We start from the raw sequence: 20,068 nt of genomic DNA, 5'->3' as shown, positions 1-20,068 counted from the left end.
CCATGCCAGGCATTAAAATATTATTATTTTGTTCCTTCCCTGCACCAAACAAAAAATTTATTAGTGTGGAATTCCCGAAACTATGAATGCTCGCCACACGTTAAAAAAATTCATCAGTATAAAGTATATTCCTATGCACTCCTAAGAAGTCATGCTTCTTAGATTATCATCACCTAAGAAATTGCCTCTTCTTGTCTTGTCTCAGCGAGCAAGGGACCCTTACTCAATGTTCTGAATTGTTCTCGCTCTGAACAGCTAACTAAATGGGTCTAGCATGCTACATTCATTCATGCTCCCGCGCTTTTGTTTGTAGCCTATTTTTGTTTCACTGCAGTGTCACATTTAAAGACGATAGCCTTCTTGGGCTAATTAAACGTAGAATGTTTGGTCTGTCTGTTGTCTGTAGGTCTGTCGGTCTGTTCATTCTTGTCAAAAATGTTGGACAAGAACAAGACACTACGCAAATATAAGGTAGAAAATCAATACATAAAGGATATTTGCATTTACGATGTTACGTTTTTATGAAATGCTACATCCACCACGGAAAACAGATTCACTCAGTCACCTGCTCTCGCCCGCACCCCTATAGCTCCTGACGGCATTTTAAGAAATCAAACGGCAACAGTAACGAAAGGTTCCACTGGATAGGTTCCACATTCCACTCGGAACGCACGTGGAGAAGGGCAAAAAAGTTCTAAAAACTCGTGAGTAGGGAGCATGGGTTCACGCGCATCTCCGCTGTACGGCAGCGCTGGCTTAGAGGCACCCGGAGTGGAGCAGTGGAACGCGGTAAATTTAAATTGACTTGAGCAAACCTCTTGTCGAGACACAGCCCGCATGCGCGAAGCATCTGCGGTAGCAAGAAGGGAGTCGTCCAGCCGGGCTGCAGGTGACGAACGAAAGAATGCGTTGTTTATTCCAATGGCTAATATGCACTTCCAAACATCACCTGACATACAGCTTTACGGACGCAGTATGCGCCCGCTATCGCTTATGACAGTAGCCTCTGAACACCGCCGGGTGATAGCAGCACACCTGTAGTGCCTTATCTGGGGAGGAAAGAAACGGGAGAGGAACAGCATGAGACGTGAGCGGGAAAGAGAAGGGAGACATTTACTTTGCACGGCCGCCGATGGACTGTCGTCTTTCGTGGACATTTGCAACGATGACTCGTGGCCATTTTTTTGTGACTGCTTGACACATTTTTGAGTTTTAAACATCTCTACATGTTGGCGCTGTAGGTATTCCTAAAAAATTATTCCCGTTCCTCATCCAACCTGTTCTGTACCTTTGCGCTTCATTGCGTTGTCTCCAGGATAATTTTTCCGCCGTTTGGAATTCTTTCACATTGCATCGCAACGTAACAGGCATAAAACTTCTGAGCGGAGGCCCCTAACAATACACTCAAGTGAATCACAGGCGTTGCAGACTGCTGCAAGAACAGCATTGTAACAAGATTTACCGACATTGGGGGCACTAGTGTCACTTGATAAGGTTACAGAGTATTGGTACTCTTTCATAATATGGTTCCGTGCCGCAGCCGTGATCATTGGCCAGTTCGCGTCACGTGAAATTTGTTTGCATTGCGACGGTTCATCGGCACCGCCATTTCGTTGTTTCCGCGTTTTCTGTCGGTCAACTGTGGTAGTCTCAGCATTTCCTCCCTGCTCTACGGCTGCGCGCGGCTGGCGTCATTCTGTACGCGAATCAAAGATAACACGCCTCGCAGGATTTCAGCTGCAGAAGTGTGGCTTGAGATGCCGTGTTGCTGCGTATTCGCCGGTGTTGTTTAAAATGACCTCGTCAAAGTTAGCGGCAAGGCCGCAGGAGCGGCAATCTGGCAACACTGATAACCACAAAATGGCTGCCGTTGCTCACTTGCATGCCTCAGTGCCGGAACTCTGTATCTTATCTAGTTACATTAGGTTACCCCTTCCCGACAAGATTTTTTAGTTTTTCCAGTTATTTCACCCGGGTTTGACAATTTGTCGAAACGGTGTTTGGACAGCGTGCAATAGCAATAATTAATTTATACATTCCGATAGCTAGATGGCTCTAAGATAGAAGGCACTGAACGTGGCCCGGGTTTACGTTTGTTGCAGCGACATAACACGAGCATAGCTTGGTGCGCTAGTTGGTGGGGCATCTGAAAGGGTTTAATAGCATACGTAACCTAAGACACTCGAGGAAGAGAAGGCGGGGCAAAGCGCTGATATAACACGCTGTCGTTCGGTGACAAACAGCGCTAACGACGGGAAAAAGCAGGGAAACCACGCAACACAGGTGGTACGACAAAATGAGTCAGGTTTAGTCCTGCTAAAAACTACATGAAAAGCGATGACAAAATAACTAAGATATAAAAAAAAACGCACAATGATGACAACAATTCAGCATTCGGGTGTCCATATATCAAAACCTAGTCATGACAGCCAGGGATTCTTATCGATAGGTGAAACTGATGGTTCACTAATACACGTGCTCTTTTTGCTTCGAGATCAATATTTTCAGAAATTTCCCTCTCTCTTCGACCAGGGTACGTCGTGATGGTGGCACAGCCAGACAAGTGTGGGCTGCAGCCGGAGAAGACTCGATACGCTGACATCGTGGCAACCTGACGACGACGTCGCATTGAACGTGTCCTCCCGAAGGCGACTGTTCACGCACCGACCAGTCTGTCCTACGCAAGAGCGTCCGCACGACAGCGAAATCTTGCGGACGACGTTGTCCTCACAGTCGACGTAGCGTGTCTTGTGCCTGGACCCATGCGTGGTCCCTGGGGGTTTTGGTGTTTACACCATTGTTCACCTCCTGGCAGGAGAAAGCGCCATACGCTCACCTTGCTGTAACCTTTCTTAAACGCATTACTAGCTGAACGTACGGGATGACGGCAGTCTGCGTCTTTTATACTGAGAACACTTTCCCACAGCTGTCGAAGAAAGTTCGCGGAGCAACTTTTGTCGCTAAAGAACACCGGAGATCCGTCGGATACGCCGCATGGTTCCAGCGGAGCACTAGAGCATTAAAGCTCAGTTACACACAGTGGGCACAAGACCTCTTGAGAGAACTCGTGAGAGCGGCCGTGTAAACACCCCTCCTTAAAAGCTCACCGAATAAAAGCTACGAGGAGCTTCGAGGGGTTGTTCAGTACTTCAAACGAACCACAATACCAGCGCTCGTAGAGCGGCCGCCTTTAGCTCACTTATGTAATGATAATATAATAATGATAATAATGTGTTTTGTATCAAGGACTACATACAGACGCAAAATGGGCCCGCCAAAGCCAACAGGTGGGCTTGTGCGGCGTCACCCGGCAGCAGCGAGCCATCACTACAGTCAAAAGTACCCATAGGTAGCGCTAACTGAATACAGAGGAAGAAAAGAAAAGGAAGAGCAAAAAAGACCAGGAGAAAAGACAGAGAAAACACGAAGACAAACAGACACAAACAAAATACATTATATCAGCATTCGTTATAACTACCTGTTTATCATTTTTCTCATCCCTAACAATGCATTAGAAATCAACGAACCAAACCTTGTCCGCGCACACATACGTACTTCAGGAACGTTCGAATGCTAGAATTTGAGCACGCAAATGTTTCCGCTTAGTTGAAGAGAACATTTCGTCAGGAAATTGATTGAAAACCTATATATAATACGGCTTTCAAATCATTCCGTAATGAGTACGGACGCTTGGCGTCATATAACGAGTAATATGCCGCAGCGGTATAGGTTTAATATTGACAGCTTGGAAATCCGCAAACCTAATAAAAAATTGGCTCCAATCCACGCTGTGGAGGTGATTGGAAAACCCAAGCTGTAACGAGGACCACACCAATTGCCCTTGCGGTGTCACTTGAATTCACACACGTGGCTATACAAAGAGTGAAACCAGAGATTCTGCCAGCCGTTCCTGGAATTCAAGGGGGCGGCGTCCCGCACGCAGAAGCGTCAGCCATGCCGGCTTAAGTGGCGGACGCCGCTGCTGGAGCCCTGCTGTGCGTCGGCAGAAAGAAAACGGAAGGGGGGCGTGTTTGGAAAGGTGAAGACACCGAAACAATTCGGCATGTGAGCTTAGTGATTCCTATTTAAACCGATTTAAACTAGTTAGTTTAGCAACTTTGAGAATTGCGAGAAAGCTTAGGGAACTCTTACAATCGCTTTTTTTTCCAGAATCAGTTGCCCCTTTCGGCTTTTAAATGCAGAGCATTTTAGTAACTCACGATGTCACCCGCGTTGGCGTCCGTAGTCCGCATCACTACGTAGTCCGCACCCTACACTATATAAAGAAATAATACCTTCCGGCGCCAGGTTTCGATCCCACGACTCTGCGGGCGGAACGCAAAGTACACGGCACTTTACCGACTGCTCCACGGAGCCGACACAGAATGGAAGGTTACGCACGCGCCTTATATCCTTGACTCATTCAACCGACGGCCACAGGTGCGCCCTCTCCCCCGCGTCCTCCTCGCCTTCTCTCCGCTCGCAACACCCTCTCTCGCCGCGTTCGGTTCGCGTTCATGTGGTGGCGCGATTTCGGCGCTATAACACTCTCTCGCGAAGGGCATTGGATTGGATTCGATTGGATTGGATTGGATTGGATTGGATTGGATTGGCTTGGCTTGGCTTGGATTGGATTTGGATCGGGTTGGATTAAAGTGGATTGTGTTGGATTGTGTTGCGTCATAGCCGCGCCACGTTGCGTCGTAGCCTCTCCACGTTGCGTAATAGCCGCGGCAGGGGGTTCACGGCACGTTTCACGTTTCACCATCGACTTCATCGACAATGTCTACGCTGGAAGACAACAATTACAACAACAACAACCAATACGTAATCCATAAGACTTGCAGGCACGCCCCCCGCGGAAATGCTCTGCATTTGATCGTGCCCCTCGCGAGGGGGATGTTTTGATTTTTTGTAATGCCTCGTAAAAGACAACCGAATTGGTATTCACCAATTCAGTAAACGGACAAGTTATTCAAGCCATGCGAAGGAAGCGCGCAATGAACGCGAAGCTGGGCCAACACAGGCCCAAAACAACCGTCGCCAAAGCAGACTGCAAACCCGACAGAATAATCCCGACGACAGGCTAGCGCGGTGAGCAGCCTCCGGCGCACGGGGAACGCTCTGTAATGATGATGATGGTGATGCTTAGCGGCTTCCCCTTTGTAACGGGGTGGCATTGCACAGCTGCCTTAGTCGCAACGCTACAGTACAGTCAACTCGCCAAAAAGTACAAACAAAATAAATAAACACAATGTAAAAATAAAAACTTCAGTTTGTTGTTGGTGGTGGGGGCCAGTTTCGATGAGCTCACCTGTTGCCCTTAGCAATTGTTACGCTCCCACAACACGCCGGCAAAATTAACAAATCATGTTAGCAGCAGTCTTATAAACCTTGCAGCAAGATACGAGGCGTATTAAAAAGCGCGTCATCCCTATTTCATATTTGCCGCGCTTTCGAGGCGCTTTTGCAAAGAAAGTGCTACGAGTTGTGCCGCGCCTCCGCCAGATGGCGCCACGGGTCCCGCGACCGAGAGAAGACGCAGTGAAACATCCCCCTCGCGAGGGGCACGATCAAATGCAGAGCATTTCCGGGGGCGCACGACGTTAAGTAGTTTGCGTTGCGTTAATGTTGTTGCACTTGTGGCAACTGCTGACGAGAGAGCGCTCGTCAGCAGTAATTTGAATGAGTCAACGATATAAGGCGCGTTCGTAGCGTCCCATTCTGTGTCGGCTTTGTGGCGCAGTGGGTAGAGCACCATGTACATTGCGTTCCGCCCGCAGGGTCGAGGGATCGAAACCGGGCCCAAATAGTATTTTTTTTATAAGTAGGGAGGGGTGCGGTGCGGACTACGGACGTCAACGCGGGTGACATCGTGAGTTACTGAAATGCTGTGCATTTAAAAGAAAATACTTTTACGAAATTTTTGTGCTCTTCTGACTTCTTTGTTCGCATGTCTTCCCAGATTGTTCTCTGCTGTTTTCCCACCAACAATCTAACCCTCTGTTACTAACCTCTTCTGCCTTCCAATTCACTTTTCGCAAACCTTAAAGGGGCTCTAAACAGGGCCCCAAAGGTTGCGATTTTACGTGCGCAATCGTTGGAGTAATATCCAAAGAACGTCCTGCCTCAAAAATGGTTTGAAAGCGTTCAGTATTAGCCTAGTTCTCGTTCATTAAAAAGGGCCCGCAACAAGGCCTGGCGCATTTCCTCTTTCGCCGCGCCTACAAAGCACTGTGGAAGCGGAAACGTCACCGACCAGGCGCAAGACCATCTAGAGAAACAGAGTCGGTTCGAGAAGCGCGAAGCCATTGGCTCCGCTCGGCAGTACATCACGCTTCTTTTTTAGCAGACGACGGCCAAGCTCCGCCTACTACATCCGCTACCGCTCAGCGGGGTCGGTCGGTGGCCGGCCCGCATCGAACGGCTCCTCGCGCCGGCGGTGCCCGCGTCGGAGGAAACGAGCGGACACGAGCGTTCGAAGGCAAGATACGGGGCTTGCAAACGCAACATGCTCGCTAACGACAATAATTGAAGATTGCCAACGACGACTACAGCGGCTCGCTAGCGTTTCGGCATGCGGCGCTGTCGCGGTGAACTCGTCCCACCGAGGTCTGGGAAAAGGCTTAGCATCGCCGCAGTTATCCAGACACTGCTTTGCGAGGCCACGACGACGATGATCCCCCGCGCAATCATTCACTGCACTATCACCCCCTTTTACGTATTCGATAACTGATTTTCAGCAATAGTCCCGTTGTGGCGGGCGGTGACAAGTTTTAGCTGCTGCGGTGTATGCCGTATCGCGCGTACACCGCACAGTGGATTGCTTGTCGACCGTGCAGGCAGATGATTTCCGCGGTGGCGCGTGCAGCGAGTTTTGTGCCCGCAGAGATGCTCCGTGTTTTTCATCGTTATTCATACATTGTAAACGACGCGCTATATCTACAAACTCAGCTAAGCTCGTGTAACGGATGGCGACGATCAACATTCGTCCGTGCCACCTGTCGGGTGTGTCGCAAAGCTCCAGCAAGACTCGAGCACATCGTCTGGGATTGCCTCGCATACCCGGACGAATCAAACACAAGAACGATGCCACCTGCCTTCGAGGAGGCGGTGCGGACTGAAGACCAAAATCTTCAACAACAGGATGTCCAGTGAGTCATCGGGGCGCTGGCCAGGCAGGAGGACCCCGGCGACCCGGTGACGGGGAGCGGAGGACCCCTAGCCGGGTTGGCTACATCTGCGGTGACGACTCCGGCCAAGACATGAAGACCTAGCAATAGGACTTCATTCGCAGGCCCCAAAGAAGTTTTCCCAATCCAATCGTCCGTGCCGCCGGTGCATACGCCGTGCCGCCGGTGCAGGAGCGCTGCGCGCAACCGCGTTTACGCCAGAGCTGTGAATGCTGATTGGCTACAGCATTTAACGGGAAACACCAATTGCGTAGCCGTACTGTTGAGAGCTCCGTGCGTCACACTGGTGCGTCACAAGCGGTCTGTCGCACGTCAGAGCGCGGCAGTGTGGCGGCAAGAAAGCGGTAGGCGAGCAAGGAAGAAAGAAAGCATCTTTGTTGCGTGTTTGTGCGGCCCCTGCTTTACGCAGAGGTGTAATATTTGGTATACATTGTCATGAAGGGGTACTCTAGCGATTGCGCGATTGAAATGGCCACCTTCAGAAGCCTATTTAGGGCCCCTTTAAGCTGGATGGCTCCATCACTGAGGACTGGACGGATATTTCCGCACTCCCTTACAATATGTCGCATGGTTTCTGGCTCCTTGCCGCAGCCTACGCATAGTTCTTCCTGTACCGGCTCGCGGATAAGCGTTTTTGCCCGCAAGAAACCCGCCCGGGCTTCAAAAAGCAATGCGCCCCCTTCGGTATTATCGAAGAGTTTTCCCTTGTGATCTCCTGCTTCCCGATCCTGTAGATATCTAAGGACTTCTTCGCGTCCATCTTGTTTTTCCAGGTCGTTGTCTGTGATTCTTTCACTTCATTTTTTATTGCCTTGGTCGTTTCTCCTGCACTTCCAGGTTTCATATACTTTGTCCTGAGCTTTCTGGTTCTTTTCCTTCACTGTGTATCCACGCTGTTTACGTAAAGATACCGTAACACTTTGGCCGCCCATCTCCGGTCATCAATATTTCTACGTCGTTCTTCAAAACATATTTTGCTCTGTGCTTCTCTCACTTCGAGGGATGCCCATCCCATGTCTCCCTGGACTGCCTCATTTGTTGTTTTACTGTGTGCTCCTAATGGCAATCGACCTACGGCCCTCTGATTTACTTCTAGCCCTGATTGAATCTCTTATTTGACACACACTACTGCGTTTGAAAAGCTGAGTGCTGGTACCATTACTCCCTTCCATATTCCTCTCACTACTTCATATCTGTTATATCCCCACAGTGCTCTGTGCTTCATGATAGAGGCGTTTCTTCTGCTTTTCATTCTTAAATGCTCCTCGTGAGTTTTTAGTTACGCCTGACCTTCATTTAACCATATGCCCAGATATTTGTATTCCGTTACCCACGGTATTGCTGCTTTTTGAACGAATACCGATTCGTTACGAGCGGCGTCAATAAAATCCAGAACTCCCGACTTTGCTGTGCAAAACTCTAACCCCAGCTCAGTGGCTTCTTCCCCGCATATATCTGTGAGCTGTTGCAGGCACTGTTTTCTATCTGCTAATAGCACTATGCAATCTGCATATATCAGTCCCGGGATATGTTGTTCCACTTCCTGTCCTTTGCGGCTATAACACAGATTGAAACCTATTTTACTGCCTTCAGGCTTTCTTTCTAGTCTAGCCATGTACAGCATAAACAGCAATGGCGACAGAGGCCAACCCTGCTTTAAACCTCTACTTGTGACTACCGGTTTCGTGCACGTTTGCTCCTCCCAGGTAATTTGTACCTGGCTCTCATTGTAAATTCCCTGCAATAGCTGTATAAAGTCCTGGCCTCATTCCTCCCGCTCAAGTATGCTCCATAGAAGTTCGCTATCTGCAGTGTCGTAAGCTCCCTTGATATCGAGAAATGTTATCCATATATAGTGGTCGCTTCTGAGCCATTCACACCTCTATGCATTGAGTTAGGACAAATAAATTGACCTCTAAGCGTCTGTCTCGTCTGAATCCGTTTTGTAGTTCTCCCAGTATGCCGTTTCCCTCTATCCACGCCGGTGGTTCCCCTTTTAATGGCTTGCATTGCCAGCCTGTATGCCAGTGACGGAACTGTAATAGGCCTTTACAAATCGGCATCAGCCCTGTCTCCTTTACCTTTATATATCATCTTCATCCAGCTCTTACGCCACTTGTCCGGTACATGCTTAGTTGTTATCACTTTTTCGATTGCTCGAATCAGCTGTGCCTTGCTTTTTGGGCCCAGTAGGTTCACCAGCCGTATAGGAATTTCACCCGTCCCTGTTGCCGTATTACCTGGAACATTTTCTTCGGCTTTTTTCCAGTTTAGATTCTCCAACTTTAGCTCTCTATATATACGCACTTCGCTTGCCCCACTCCATGAATGCTGTAGCCCTCTCTCCGTTCTTCTGAGCTTCTCTTGTATCATTGAGCGCATGTGAAATACCGCGTCTTCGCCTTTTAGCACCTGGCCTTCACCGCTTATGACATGAAGTTGTACTTCGTCGGTCTTTTTCCTTAGTTCCTTTACATGGTTCCAAAACTTTCTCGGCGCGCCTTTATCTTTTGCCCGTATGTTCGAGACCCATCGCTCACTTTCTCGTTTAAGTTTTAAATGCAGAGCATTTCAGTAACTCACGATGTCACCCGCGTTGGCGTCCGTAGTCCGCACGCTCACTGCGCATGCGCGTCGAGTCGAGGCGATAGCGAACTCTCTCGTGAGGGGCATTGGATTGGATTCGAACACACTCTCGCGAGGGGCATTGGATTGGATTCGATTGGATTGGCTTGGATTAGATTGGATTGGATTGGATTGGCTTGGCTTGGCTTGGCTTGGCTTGGATTGGATTTGGATTGGATTAAAGTGGATTGTGTTGGATTGTGTTGCGTCATAGCCGCGGCACGTTGCGTCATAGCCGCGGCAGACGCGCTGGGGCCGGCGCATGTGCTGTACTCTCTCTTCCGCGGTTTCCTCTCCTTCTAGCGCGGCGCATATAACCGGTGTGCCGTTCTCCGGCGAAGCAACATCCGCGCTTGGCTCAAACACCTAGAGTCCACGCCGCTTTACAAGTACGCCAACGTCGTCGACTGGGACCGGCTTACGCAGTCCCTTCAACGTAAATAAGCGGCGGAGCGCGCGTTCGGAATTCAGTCAAGGGCGTCCATGCTTGGCTTTCGCTTGACGTGACGCTTTGCTTGACTCGAGTAGATGCGACGCATTTACTCGAGTTCCCCCCGTGGGAAGATGCGGGCGGCTTTTTTGCTGTGCAAGTTCTTGTACTTACAGCTTCTTTACGCGGAACCAATTCCAATTCAAAGTTATTTCCTCTGCTTTCATTCCCACTCGCTTGGCCTCCGTGTGCTCTCTCAATGCTTGCAGTCTTTGTGTTATAGCTTCCTTGATTTTCTTGTTCCACCAGTTTCTAGGTTTTCTTTTTCCTTTCCAGTAGTTTCGCTGTTTCGCGTTCCTTATCCTTCCTTTGATGAAACCAATCAGTTCGCTGTAGTCCCAATCTTTCGTTTCTCTTGGTTTCCGTCTCCAGGCTTTTGGCAATATTAGCCATTTGCTGATCGTTTAATTCCAAGTCGTGAACCAGCGTTTTCGGGTTTTTAACTTCCATTTTTCCAGAAGTCAAAGTTATCCGTTTATGGTCGCTTCCTAACATGTGGGCACCTATTTCGTCTATTTCCATTAGACTCAACCTTTCATACACTCATTCTGAAAGGAGTGAGGCTGTAGTCTATACTGAACTGCTTTACCCCTCGCTCCCAAGTAATTTGCCTCTCACATTTATTATCTCTGTTTGCTATAATGAGATTATGTTCTTCACACATATCCAGTACGAGTTTTCCGTTGCTGTCTGTGTATCCGTCCAGGTCCTCAATGTGGGCATTCATGTCTCCCACTAGAATCACCTCTCCCGATTGTCCATTCGCCGCGCCATCTACACTATGCTGCGTTAGTGACAAGCGTTCTCCTCCTCAGCCGCGTTGGGAGTTTCTTAGTGACGCCTGCCAAGACGGCGCCATTGGCTGAAAAGCTTTTCTTCAAAATAATTTATGCTTTTGTGTGGCAGCTTCATGCGTTGTCGTAAGTCTAGTCATGGTTTTCATGGTACACACGTACCGATCTGTCTTGCTGAGTGGTTTGTCTCCTCGATTGTTATTGTCAGTGGCTCGTCTGCTGCTTAGTTCCCTGCAGCACGCCGACAAGGGAGTGACAGCGACCGACTGTTTCGCTGGGTTCAACCTGACGGTGCGCATGCTGCAGCCGAAGCAGCAGTCATCGATGTACAGATACAACCATGGTTACAAGGCCTGTCGCCGATGATGATGAAACTAACTGATTAGTAAGAAGTCGAGCGAGGTTCCTTACAACCGTTTAACGTAAGAAATAGGTGCTGATTCCGCAGCTGCTAAGAAGTGCTACGATGGTGACGCAAAATTAGTGATTACGACTTTCATGACCATATTACATCGTCTCAATAAACGCTACGTGAGAAGTGGTGGCGGACGCGCCATCGGTTGGCAACCGGCTTGACAGGCGCTGGAAGCAAATACAGCAGTTATCCTGGTTTCTCAGGAGTACCTACCGAAGTGAAGAGCCCTTGTGGCGCAGAATTTCTTTTTCGCGCTGCTGCTTGGTTGAATCTCGTGCCGACAGGCGTTTCGGCAAGAGGGGGCGCAGGAGGTGGAGACCCCCCGCATGGTGCTCTCTGAATCTCACATTAAGGCACCTGCCTGTTTGCGGCTGAGAGCACCGCAGGACCATGCAGCTGTGAATGCGCAGGTTAGGGCTGGCTACCTGGATAATCATTGCCGTAGGTGCTTGGGTTGCTCTCAAGATTTCTGCTAGACACGCGTCTTGTACAGGTCTTCCTCCCAAACAGACCGGAAAAATTGAGTCTTTCTTGATAGGCACAGAAGAAGAAATGTGCGTGAGTGCACCGTCCTTGAAGCTGTCCGCAAATGAATTCCATTTTTCGGAGAGGGGAAGGGGGTTGCGAATGGGCGATGAATGAATTGCTGTACACACTTGTGTTTAAATTAAGCGATGTAATATGTGCCGCCGCTGTAATGTGGCCTGTGTTACGAGATCTACTGTTTTGCCTGTTTTCGCTGCGTTTTTATGATCACCCTTTCAAATATCATATACAATTTGGTGTTTCTCTGTTTCTGTGGCGTAAACTGTGTTGAAATTCTAGCGCGTGTTTTGCTGCTCTTTGGCTTTGTCCCTGTCTTAATGTTCGCTTGTACGATGAATTCCATAGTAACCAACTCGCCCAACTTAGCGCTTTTGCTCTCAGTACACTAGGGATTGAAAAGCGTCCTTTAGAGAGAGAGAGAGAGAGAGAGAGAGAGAGAAAAAAACATTTTTATTGAGCTTGATGTGGCTCAGGGGGTGGTTGTGGCCGCTGGCTTGTGCCGGGTGGCGACATCGGCAGCTCTGGTGACCAAGAAGGTTTGTATCTCTAGGTCTGAACTCCCTAGCACCTCCTCCCACTGCTCATCACAGGAAATCAGGGGAAAGGGATCTCTCGGGCACCCCCAGAAGATGTGGGGAAGGGTAGCGAGAGCGTCACATACAAGTGTACGCGGCGCTTCCGCTGGATGACGCCACCGAGCCAACCGAGCTGCTCCAGGTGCGATGAGCAGGCGAGCGGAAGCCGCGTCCGCGCAACGCCGCCGCAGAGAGCAAGAAGAGCGCTCCCCGATGGGCCGCGCGAGCCACCGTGTAAAAATAACCAGTTAAATAAAAACGAGTTGTTTCAGTTCAGCCAACGGTTCTCAATAATAGATAACACAAGGTATTCTGGGGAAAGGTACAATAAAGGGTGGATTCGGTGGAGTATAGCGGGATTAGGGAACGTGTTTGTCTGAAGGAGACGCCACGTGTGTTGTTCCAAATTAGTAAGGCTGACGTGAGCCGGGGGGTACCTACGACGGTCGAGGCGGTAATGAGCGGTTATTTCTTTGTACGTAAGGAGTCTATCTCTGGTGGATCTGGCCCTGTGATAGGATTCGAGGCTTGCCCCGGCTCGGATTGTGAGCCCTCTAGCGCGCCCGGCCGCCTGGCCGGGCCAGGCTCGGGCCCTGTTGCACTGCACTACAATGGGCGTCCACAATCTAGGCATCCTCTGCCAGACCTACTCGAAGCACTCCACCAAAGTCAGGTCCCCTATCTCACCCTAACTACCACAAGACGATCTGTCCTTCAACGCCTAGGATACAGAACATGTCCCACCTCGGTCTCCGCATATTCTGCCACCCGACTATGGGACCTTAATGAGGGTTACCCATCCCCGAGAACATCCACCCTGCAATCTGCGCAGGACGTCGAGCACACCCCACCAAGTTCCTCCTCCGACGATACGGAACCGCATCACGACATATTGCACCGATGCCGCTTCTACCGCAGCCACGCAACCCATGACGTCATACTAGTAGACTCAACCGGGTAACGTATTCACAAACCATATCACGCAGGAGACTTCATATTGAATTGTACTATGTATACAGATAAAGGGGACGCTAACCGGACTGGGCAGACCCGCAATCGGCCCAGTTCCGTTAGCGTCCTATTTGTCTGTATACATGGCGCAATTCAATATGAAGCATCACCAACTAGCCCCATTCTACGTCCTTTTGAACGTAGAGGACCGCGCATCCCATTGTATCCCATTGCTCCATTTCGACGAGGTCGAAGCGAAACGTTAAGCAGCAGGGACCGATTCGCGCCGTACTACCCAACACAAGCGGTAGGCATACGGAGTGCACACCCGAGACCTGCTGTGGGTATTGTAGAAAAGGGGAGCGTACCTCCAGAGTGGCACATACTCGCAGTGGGGGATCGGCCAAACAAAGAATCCATCTCGAGAAAGCTTCGCGTTCAACCATCGTCGTCATTAGACGGAGGGGCACGCGATTGTTTTCTTTTTTCTCTTATTCGTTGAGTCGCCGGTCATTTTGTGTGCCGTCTGCCCACCAGGGACGCAAGACCTTTCGTCTACCAAGTTTACCAGATGCTGTCGCACTAACTGGGAGGAAACTAATGATCACGCTGTCGGCGCGTGAGACTGGTTCTGTGGGCCTCTTCTTTTATGCTTTGAATGGCGATGCCGAAGCACTCGTCGTAAGCTAAATGTGCTGAAAGTTTAGCGCCACTTTACAAAAAAGAAAATGCCTTACTAGCTCACAAATGGCTATTCTGACAAATTTTACGGCAACCGGGGGATTACGGCCGCTCTGATAGCCAGAACTTATTATGAGCTGCTTCCAAGCAATCCTGTTCCCATCGAACGCGGGAAAAAAATGACAGTGCACGAAAAAATGGCGCGTTCCAAACTGCGCAGTAAGGCGGCGGCGCCGGCACGTGCGGGATGAAAAGGAAGCACAAAAAGAACAGAAGTCTCGCTGCCGCTGTTTCAGGCACGGGGCACTGCGAAGGCGGGAAATTTGAATTGCAGTGGACGAACCTCCGTTCCATTCATCAAGCAAGGAGCGAGAAAGTGCGGCGAAGGGCGTAGTGAGTGGTAGCTGTGAGCGGATAACGGCGCCACAGCCCTTATGGCGAATCACTGCTCTGCCCTTCCGACAACTTCCGTGTTCAGTGAAACGGGTTTATTTTATTTCTATCGGATGAAATCAATGTTCTAGAAACAAAAAAACGTACTTTGATCAAACCAAAGTTTTACAAACAAAAAAACGCAACTTTCACCACGGAATCCTATTGTGTACGTACAGCCTAGATGACCTTTATTAGGAAGAGAACGCCAAACAAAGATGCAAAAACCGCGGCCTATATTCCGTCGTTGCCTAAGGGCCTCCGATAGGTGCTCCCTTCCTCGTCTCCAGACTTCGTCTTTCTTGCGCTGTTTTTCTTTATTTTAAACAGCTCCCCTGTTAAAATACGCCGAACTCTAAAGCCACAGATAACTTCTTTGCTGAAAAGGACGCCTGGGACGAGAGTGCGAACAATTTTATGTCCGGTCAGAGTATCAGACAAGCGAAGAGTCTGAGAAAAGTGGGTTCTCCTCGCTTTTGAGAGCGGTCGGCCGGCGGCGCTCAGTCCTGGGGCACGAGGATGAGGACGAGCGTGGACGTGTATCCCGGCATGCCCCTGAGCAGCAGATGCTGCATCTGGGGCGCCAGGCCCGCGCTGGTCACGGGCTGCGACATGACGATGGGCGCCGGCGAGCCCGCCCCCGCGGGGGCGCCCACGATACCCTGCACGCCCGGCGCGCCGCCCTTCAGGGTCTCCATGGCCTGCAGCAGCGGCTTCGACGCTCGGCTGGTGGGCAGCACCGAGCTGCCGCCGAAGGCGCCCAGGCCACCCAGGGTACACTCTGCGGTAGAACGGCGGCAGTTTGCCCGACTGTTGGTTGATTGATGATTGATTGATTCATTCATTCATTCATTCACTGAATAATTCATTCATTGATTCATCCATTGAGTGATTGATTCATGGAATGAATGATTGATTCATTGATTCATTGACAGATTTATTGATTCATTGACCGAATGATTGATTCATTCGCGGATTGATTGATTCATTGATCGATTCATTGACAGCCTGATCGATTAACTGACTGATTCATTCATTCATTCATTCGTTCATTCATTCGTCACTGATTGATTGATTGATTGATTGATTGATTGATTGATTGATTGATTGATTGATTGATTGATTGATTGATTGATTGATTGATTGATTGATTGATTGATTGAGGAATTTAACGCGCCGACGCAACGCAGGCGATGAGACGCGCCGTAGTGAGTGGCGGGCTCCGGATTAAGTTTGACCACCTGGCGATCTTTGACGTGCGCCAAAATCTCGAACACACGGGCCTTTTCGCTTTTCGCCTCAGGAAAGCGGCCGCCGGGGCTGGGAATCGAGCCCGCGCCCTTTGGCTTGACTGTGTTGCGCCGGTAGATGTAGACACGCCGGTGAAGACAGCGCTTCGACGTAGACGAAAAAAGCACAGGACAGTGCAAGTGCTGCAATGTCTTGTACTGTCTCGTGTACTGTCTCTTGTCAGTGCTTGTATTGTCCTCTCGTACAATTGCAAGCGCGAGTAATGTAAGCACTTACAAGCGCTTACAGTTACCAGCGCAGTCGAAGTGCTGACAAGAGAGTACAGAGTACAGTACAAAGGCAGTACAAGACAGTGCAGTTTTAATGTCCTCGCTTACAATAACCGGAGCACTTGTACTTGTGATACTTATTTTGATCGTATGAAGCGCTGACAAGAGACAGTATGCAAGACCGTCAGCGCTCTTACAGTTCTTTTGAGTCCCCGCTCCTGCGCCGTTTTCAACGACATGTCACGCAACACACTAGCCCAAATTCTAGCTTGAGGCAGGCGGAAGCCATAGTTCGAAAATAGCGGCAGGTGGTTCGATGTCGCGACGTTTCTGTGACATTGTGTCACACGGCCACTACTTTGCAAAGCCGAGCTGTGCGCCTTTGTTATTTTGTTCGGCATCCGATCGCACAGCCTCCGACGCCTGCTGCACCATCTGGCTGCAAAGTCAGTAAACAGCGCGCATGCGTAGTTATTTCAGAGCGTTTGAGAGTGGGGCCTACACTTATGGGAAATGCTTGATCAAGAGGCGACGGCGGTTGTTTATTTTAAATGCAGAGCATTTCAGTAACTTACGATGTCACCCGCGTTGTCCCATCGTAGTCCGCACCCCTCCCCTAAACTATATAAAAGAAAATACTATCCGGCGCCAGGTTTCGATCCCTCGACCCTGCGGGCGGAACGCAATGTACATGGTGCTCTACCCACTGCGCCACAAAGCCGACACAGAATGGGACGCTACGAACGCGCCTTATATCCTTGACTCATTCAAATTACTGCTGACGAGCGCTCTCTCGTCAGCAGTTGCCACAAGTGCAACAATATTAACGTAACGGAAACTACTCAACGTCGTGCGCCCCCGGAAATGCTCTGCATTTGATCGTGCCCCTCGCGAGGAGGATGTTTCGTTTCGGTAGCGCGCGTTTCGGGAGCCGCTAGGGGACGGGTCGGCAGCGCGCTTGCATAATCACGCGCTGCGCGCTTCGACGCCCGAGACGCTCAGCGGGCACGCGTCGCTTCGGGGGCGTCCCTACAAGAGAAGTGACCGCGCGCCGGCCCCTGAGGCGATGTGCCTGTGCCTTTGGTCCGATATACGTCTCGCGGGAGAAGACTGCTGATCCGAATTGGGACTTCCATTTTTTAACCGCCTTTTCACGCTGTGTAGCCACTGAGCATGGTGATCGTTGAAGGACATCATACTAGTTGCAATCAACCTGCTGCGCGCTTGGCTCCCGAATGTAATAGATAACAGGATGCTCAGTGGTGACAGAGCATAAAAAGACTCCTTAAACTAAATGACCGTCGTCGCTTCTTTGTCAAGCATTTCCCGTAACAGTTGGCCACACTCTCAAGCGCTCTGAAAGAACTACGCTTGAGCGCAGTTTACTGACAGCGCAGCCAGACGGTGCGGCTTGCGTCGGAGGCTGTGTGCTCCGTTGTTCGTATTTCTTTTAATCCCCCCTGTACCCGACTTGTGACTATGACCTGCGGTGCCACGGCTGGCGTCACGGGGTATATACGGCAGTTAAGCTATGGGTACGGAGTTTTCATTACGACTCAGTTATGCGCACGGCTGATACGTCGAGCGCTATTTGAGGAGATGAGAGGCCGCGACGGCAACCCACGCACGACTGACAAACCCCGCAAAACCGTCTACTTATAAAGGAGCCCCCGCAAGATGCAGACCGCGATACCGGACAGGGAAGAATCAAAAGAGGAGGGCACTCACGCGACTTTTGAGGTGACAGCCCCTGGCTGCTGGCCATGAGGCCAGCGCCGAGGAGCCCCACTTGCGGACTGGACGACAGCGAGCCGGGCAAGAGGCCGCCGCCGAGCTGGCCGCCCGAGCCCTGTCCGCTCAGCATGCCGCCCTGCTGGTTCTGCAGGGCGCTCAGCAGGCTCGACTGCTGTCCGCCGAATAAGTTAGGGTTGTGCGAGCCGGCGCCGCCCCCGAGCAGACTGCTGAGCTGGTCTTGCTGCAACAGGCCGCCGATGCCACCGGAACCGCCCAGCGAGCCCTGGCCCACCACGCTGGGCATGCCCTGCACTCCCTGCGTTGCACCCGGCAAGGCGGAGCCCTGCATCAGGCCGCCAAGGGAGCCCTGCGGCTGCTGCTGCTGCTGCTGCAGCAGGGCAAGCTGCAACTGCACCAAGTGGCCCTGCGGCTGTCCGCCAATTCCCTGCTGTGTCTGTCCTCCCAAGCTGCCTTGCGGCACACCGCCCATGCTTCCCTGCTGCAGACCACCCATGCTTCCCTGCTGCAGACCGCCCGTGCTGCCCTGCTGCATTCCGCTGTAGGCTTGTTGCTGCAGCCGCTGCACGTTCTGCAGCGTCGGCAGCGCGACCGAGGACGGGAAGATGGGCCGGGCGCCGCCGCGGTTTATCCTCTCCTGGCTCACGTTGAAGGTCACGATGGTAGAAGGGCAGCGGCCGATACCGCTCTGCGACATACCGCCCGCGGACTGCTGCTGCTGCATGGTGTCTAAGGAAGGCGGTGAATTTGGGGCCTCTCGCTCGTCCCCCCTCGGGTGGTCGGGAGCGGGCTCGGCAGGCGGTCTCGGAGATTGCGGGGCCCTTCTCGACTACCGCTGACTTGCCCGGCGAAGGGGGCGACGAAGGGCGCGAGGCTTGAGAGGCTCGGACTGCGAGAAGAAAGCGACCGGCCGACCGATGTCCAGCGAATCTTGATCAAATGTGACGGCGCCGCGTGCACGCGCCTCGCGGAGGGGGCGTGCAGGGGTTACTTCATCTTCCTTGAGGCCGCCTCTCGCATGATGATGATGATGATGATTGTGTGGTTTTACCCTGTGCAACGGGCGGGTGAGACATCTTTACCCTCACGAAAAAATGAAAAGAGCAAAAAACAAAATGGGGAGGGAGGGAGAAATAAACCACACGCATACTCTATACGCAGAGTTTCAGTTTCGGATGCGTAAGACAGCTGTGTCCCAAGAATTTCTACCCCGCTTCCCAGTCCTCCGCTGTGCAGCACAACTGTACCTCCGCTGCCACTGGCCTAGGGTTGCCCTCCTTCATTGTTCAAGACGGCGCTTCGTATGCGCCACAGCCCGCATGTTCAGACCCCCCTTCCCCAAACCCCAGTGAAACATGCAGCGGCATGTTGCCTTCACTACCCCTGTTCGGTCCCAGCTGAGCACACTGCAGCACCACATGCTCAACTGTTTCGTCAGCTTGCGCGCACGCACGACACATCACGTTTTCCACAGAATTGTCCATCCGCTTCTGCCGCGTCAACGCGCGCGGTTCCCCTGCCCGGGCCTGGAAGAGGAGCCTACTTCCAAGGCTATTGTACAGTTGTACTGCCCCTATCGCGGTTTTGTGTGCTCTGTACAGGGTTAGCGATGACTTTCCGGAGCACGCAATGGCCGAAAAAGAGCGCCCCCTTGGTTTAATTTTGTTCTGACCATTGTTGTTACTGCGGTCCTATTGCCTTTATCTAAGTGATTTCCTGACTACACCTTATCATTCGTCACCAGTTACCCTGAATGGGTAGGCGCCAAATATATGGAAGCCATCATCTCTCTCTCTCTCTCTCTCTCTCTCTCTCTCTCTCTCTCTCTCTCTCTCTCTCTCTCTCTCTCTCTCTCTCTCTCTTTCGCTCCTCGCTCTCTCGAACCTATTTTCAACTTTCAATGTTATACTGTAGGCATAATCAGTAAATCCCTCATTTTCGCGCAAAGCGTCTAAGGGGACAGCTTCGCGTTCAACCATCGCCATCGTTAGACGGATAGGTGCATCATTTCTGTCTTTAGACAATTCCAGTCTGCACATGCTTAATACCGCTCAATTCGATCGCTATGCAATGTAGTCTCCCACGGGCAGCACA

At 51.0% G+C, this 20,068-nt stretch overlaps 1 protein-coding gene across 1 annotated transcript; it reads right to left on the bottom strand.

The window, feature by feature from the left end:
- Positions 1-15,024: 15,024 nt before the first annotated feature.
- Positions 15,025-19,261, bottom strand: LOC144166647 (uncharacterized). Its single transcript, XM_077696181.1, has 2 exons — positions 17,951-19,261; positions 15,025-15,483 (listed from the first exon to the last, which is right to left on the bottom strand). The coding sequence occupies exons 1-2, from the start codon at positions 18,696-18,698 to the stop codon at positions 15,203-15,205; spliced, it is 1,029 nt and encodes a 342-aa protein (XP_077552307.1). The 5' UTR covers positions 18,699-19,261; the 3' UTR covers positions 15,025-15,202.
- Positions 19,262-20,068: the final 807 nt, after the last annotated feature.

This window comes from Haemaphysalis longicornis, unplaced genomic scaffold, assembly GCF_048455015.1.
Source record: "Haemaphysalis longicornis isolate Haplotype H1 unplaced genomic scaffold, Haemaphysalis longicornis Haplotype H1 scaffold_18, whole genome shotgun sequence".
Lineage (NCBI taxonomy): Eukaryota > Metazoa > Arthropoda > Arachnida > Ixodida > Ixodidae > Haemaphysalis > Haemaphysalis longicornis.
Note: the sequence above shows the minus strand (reverse complement) of the source record. Positions and strands in the feature narration are given on the sequence as shown.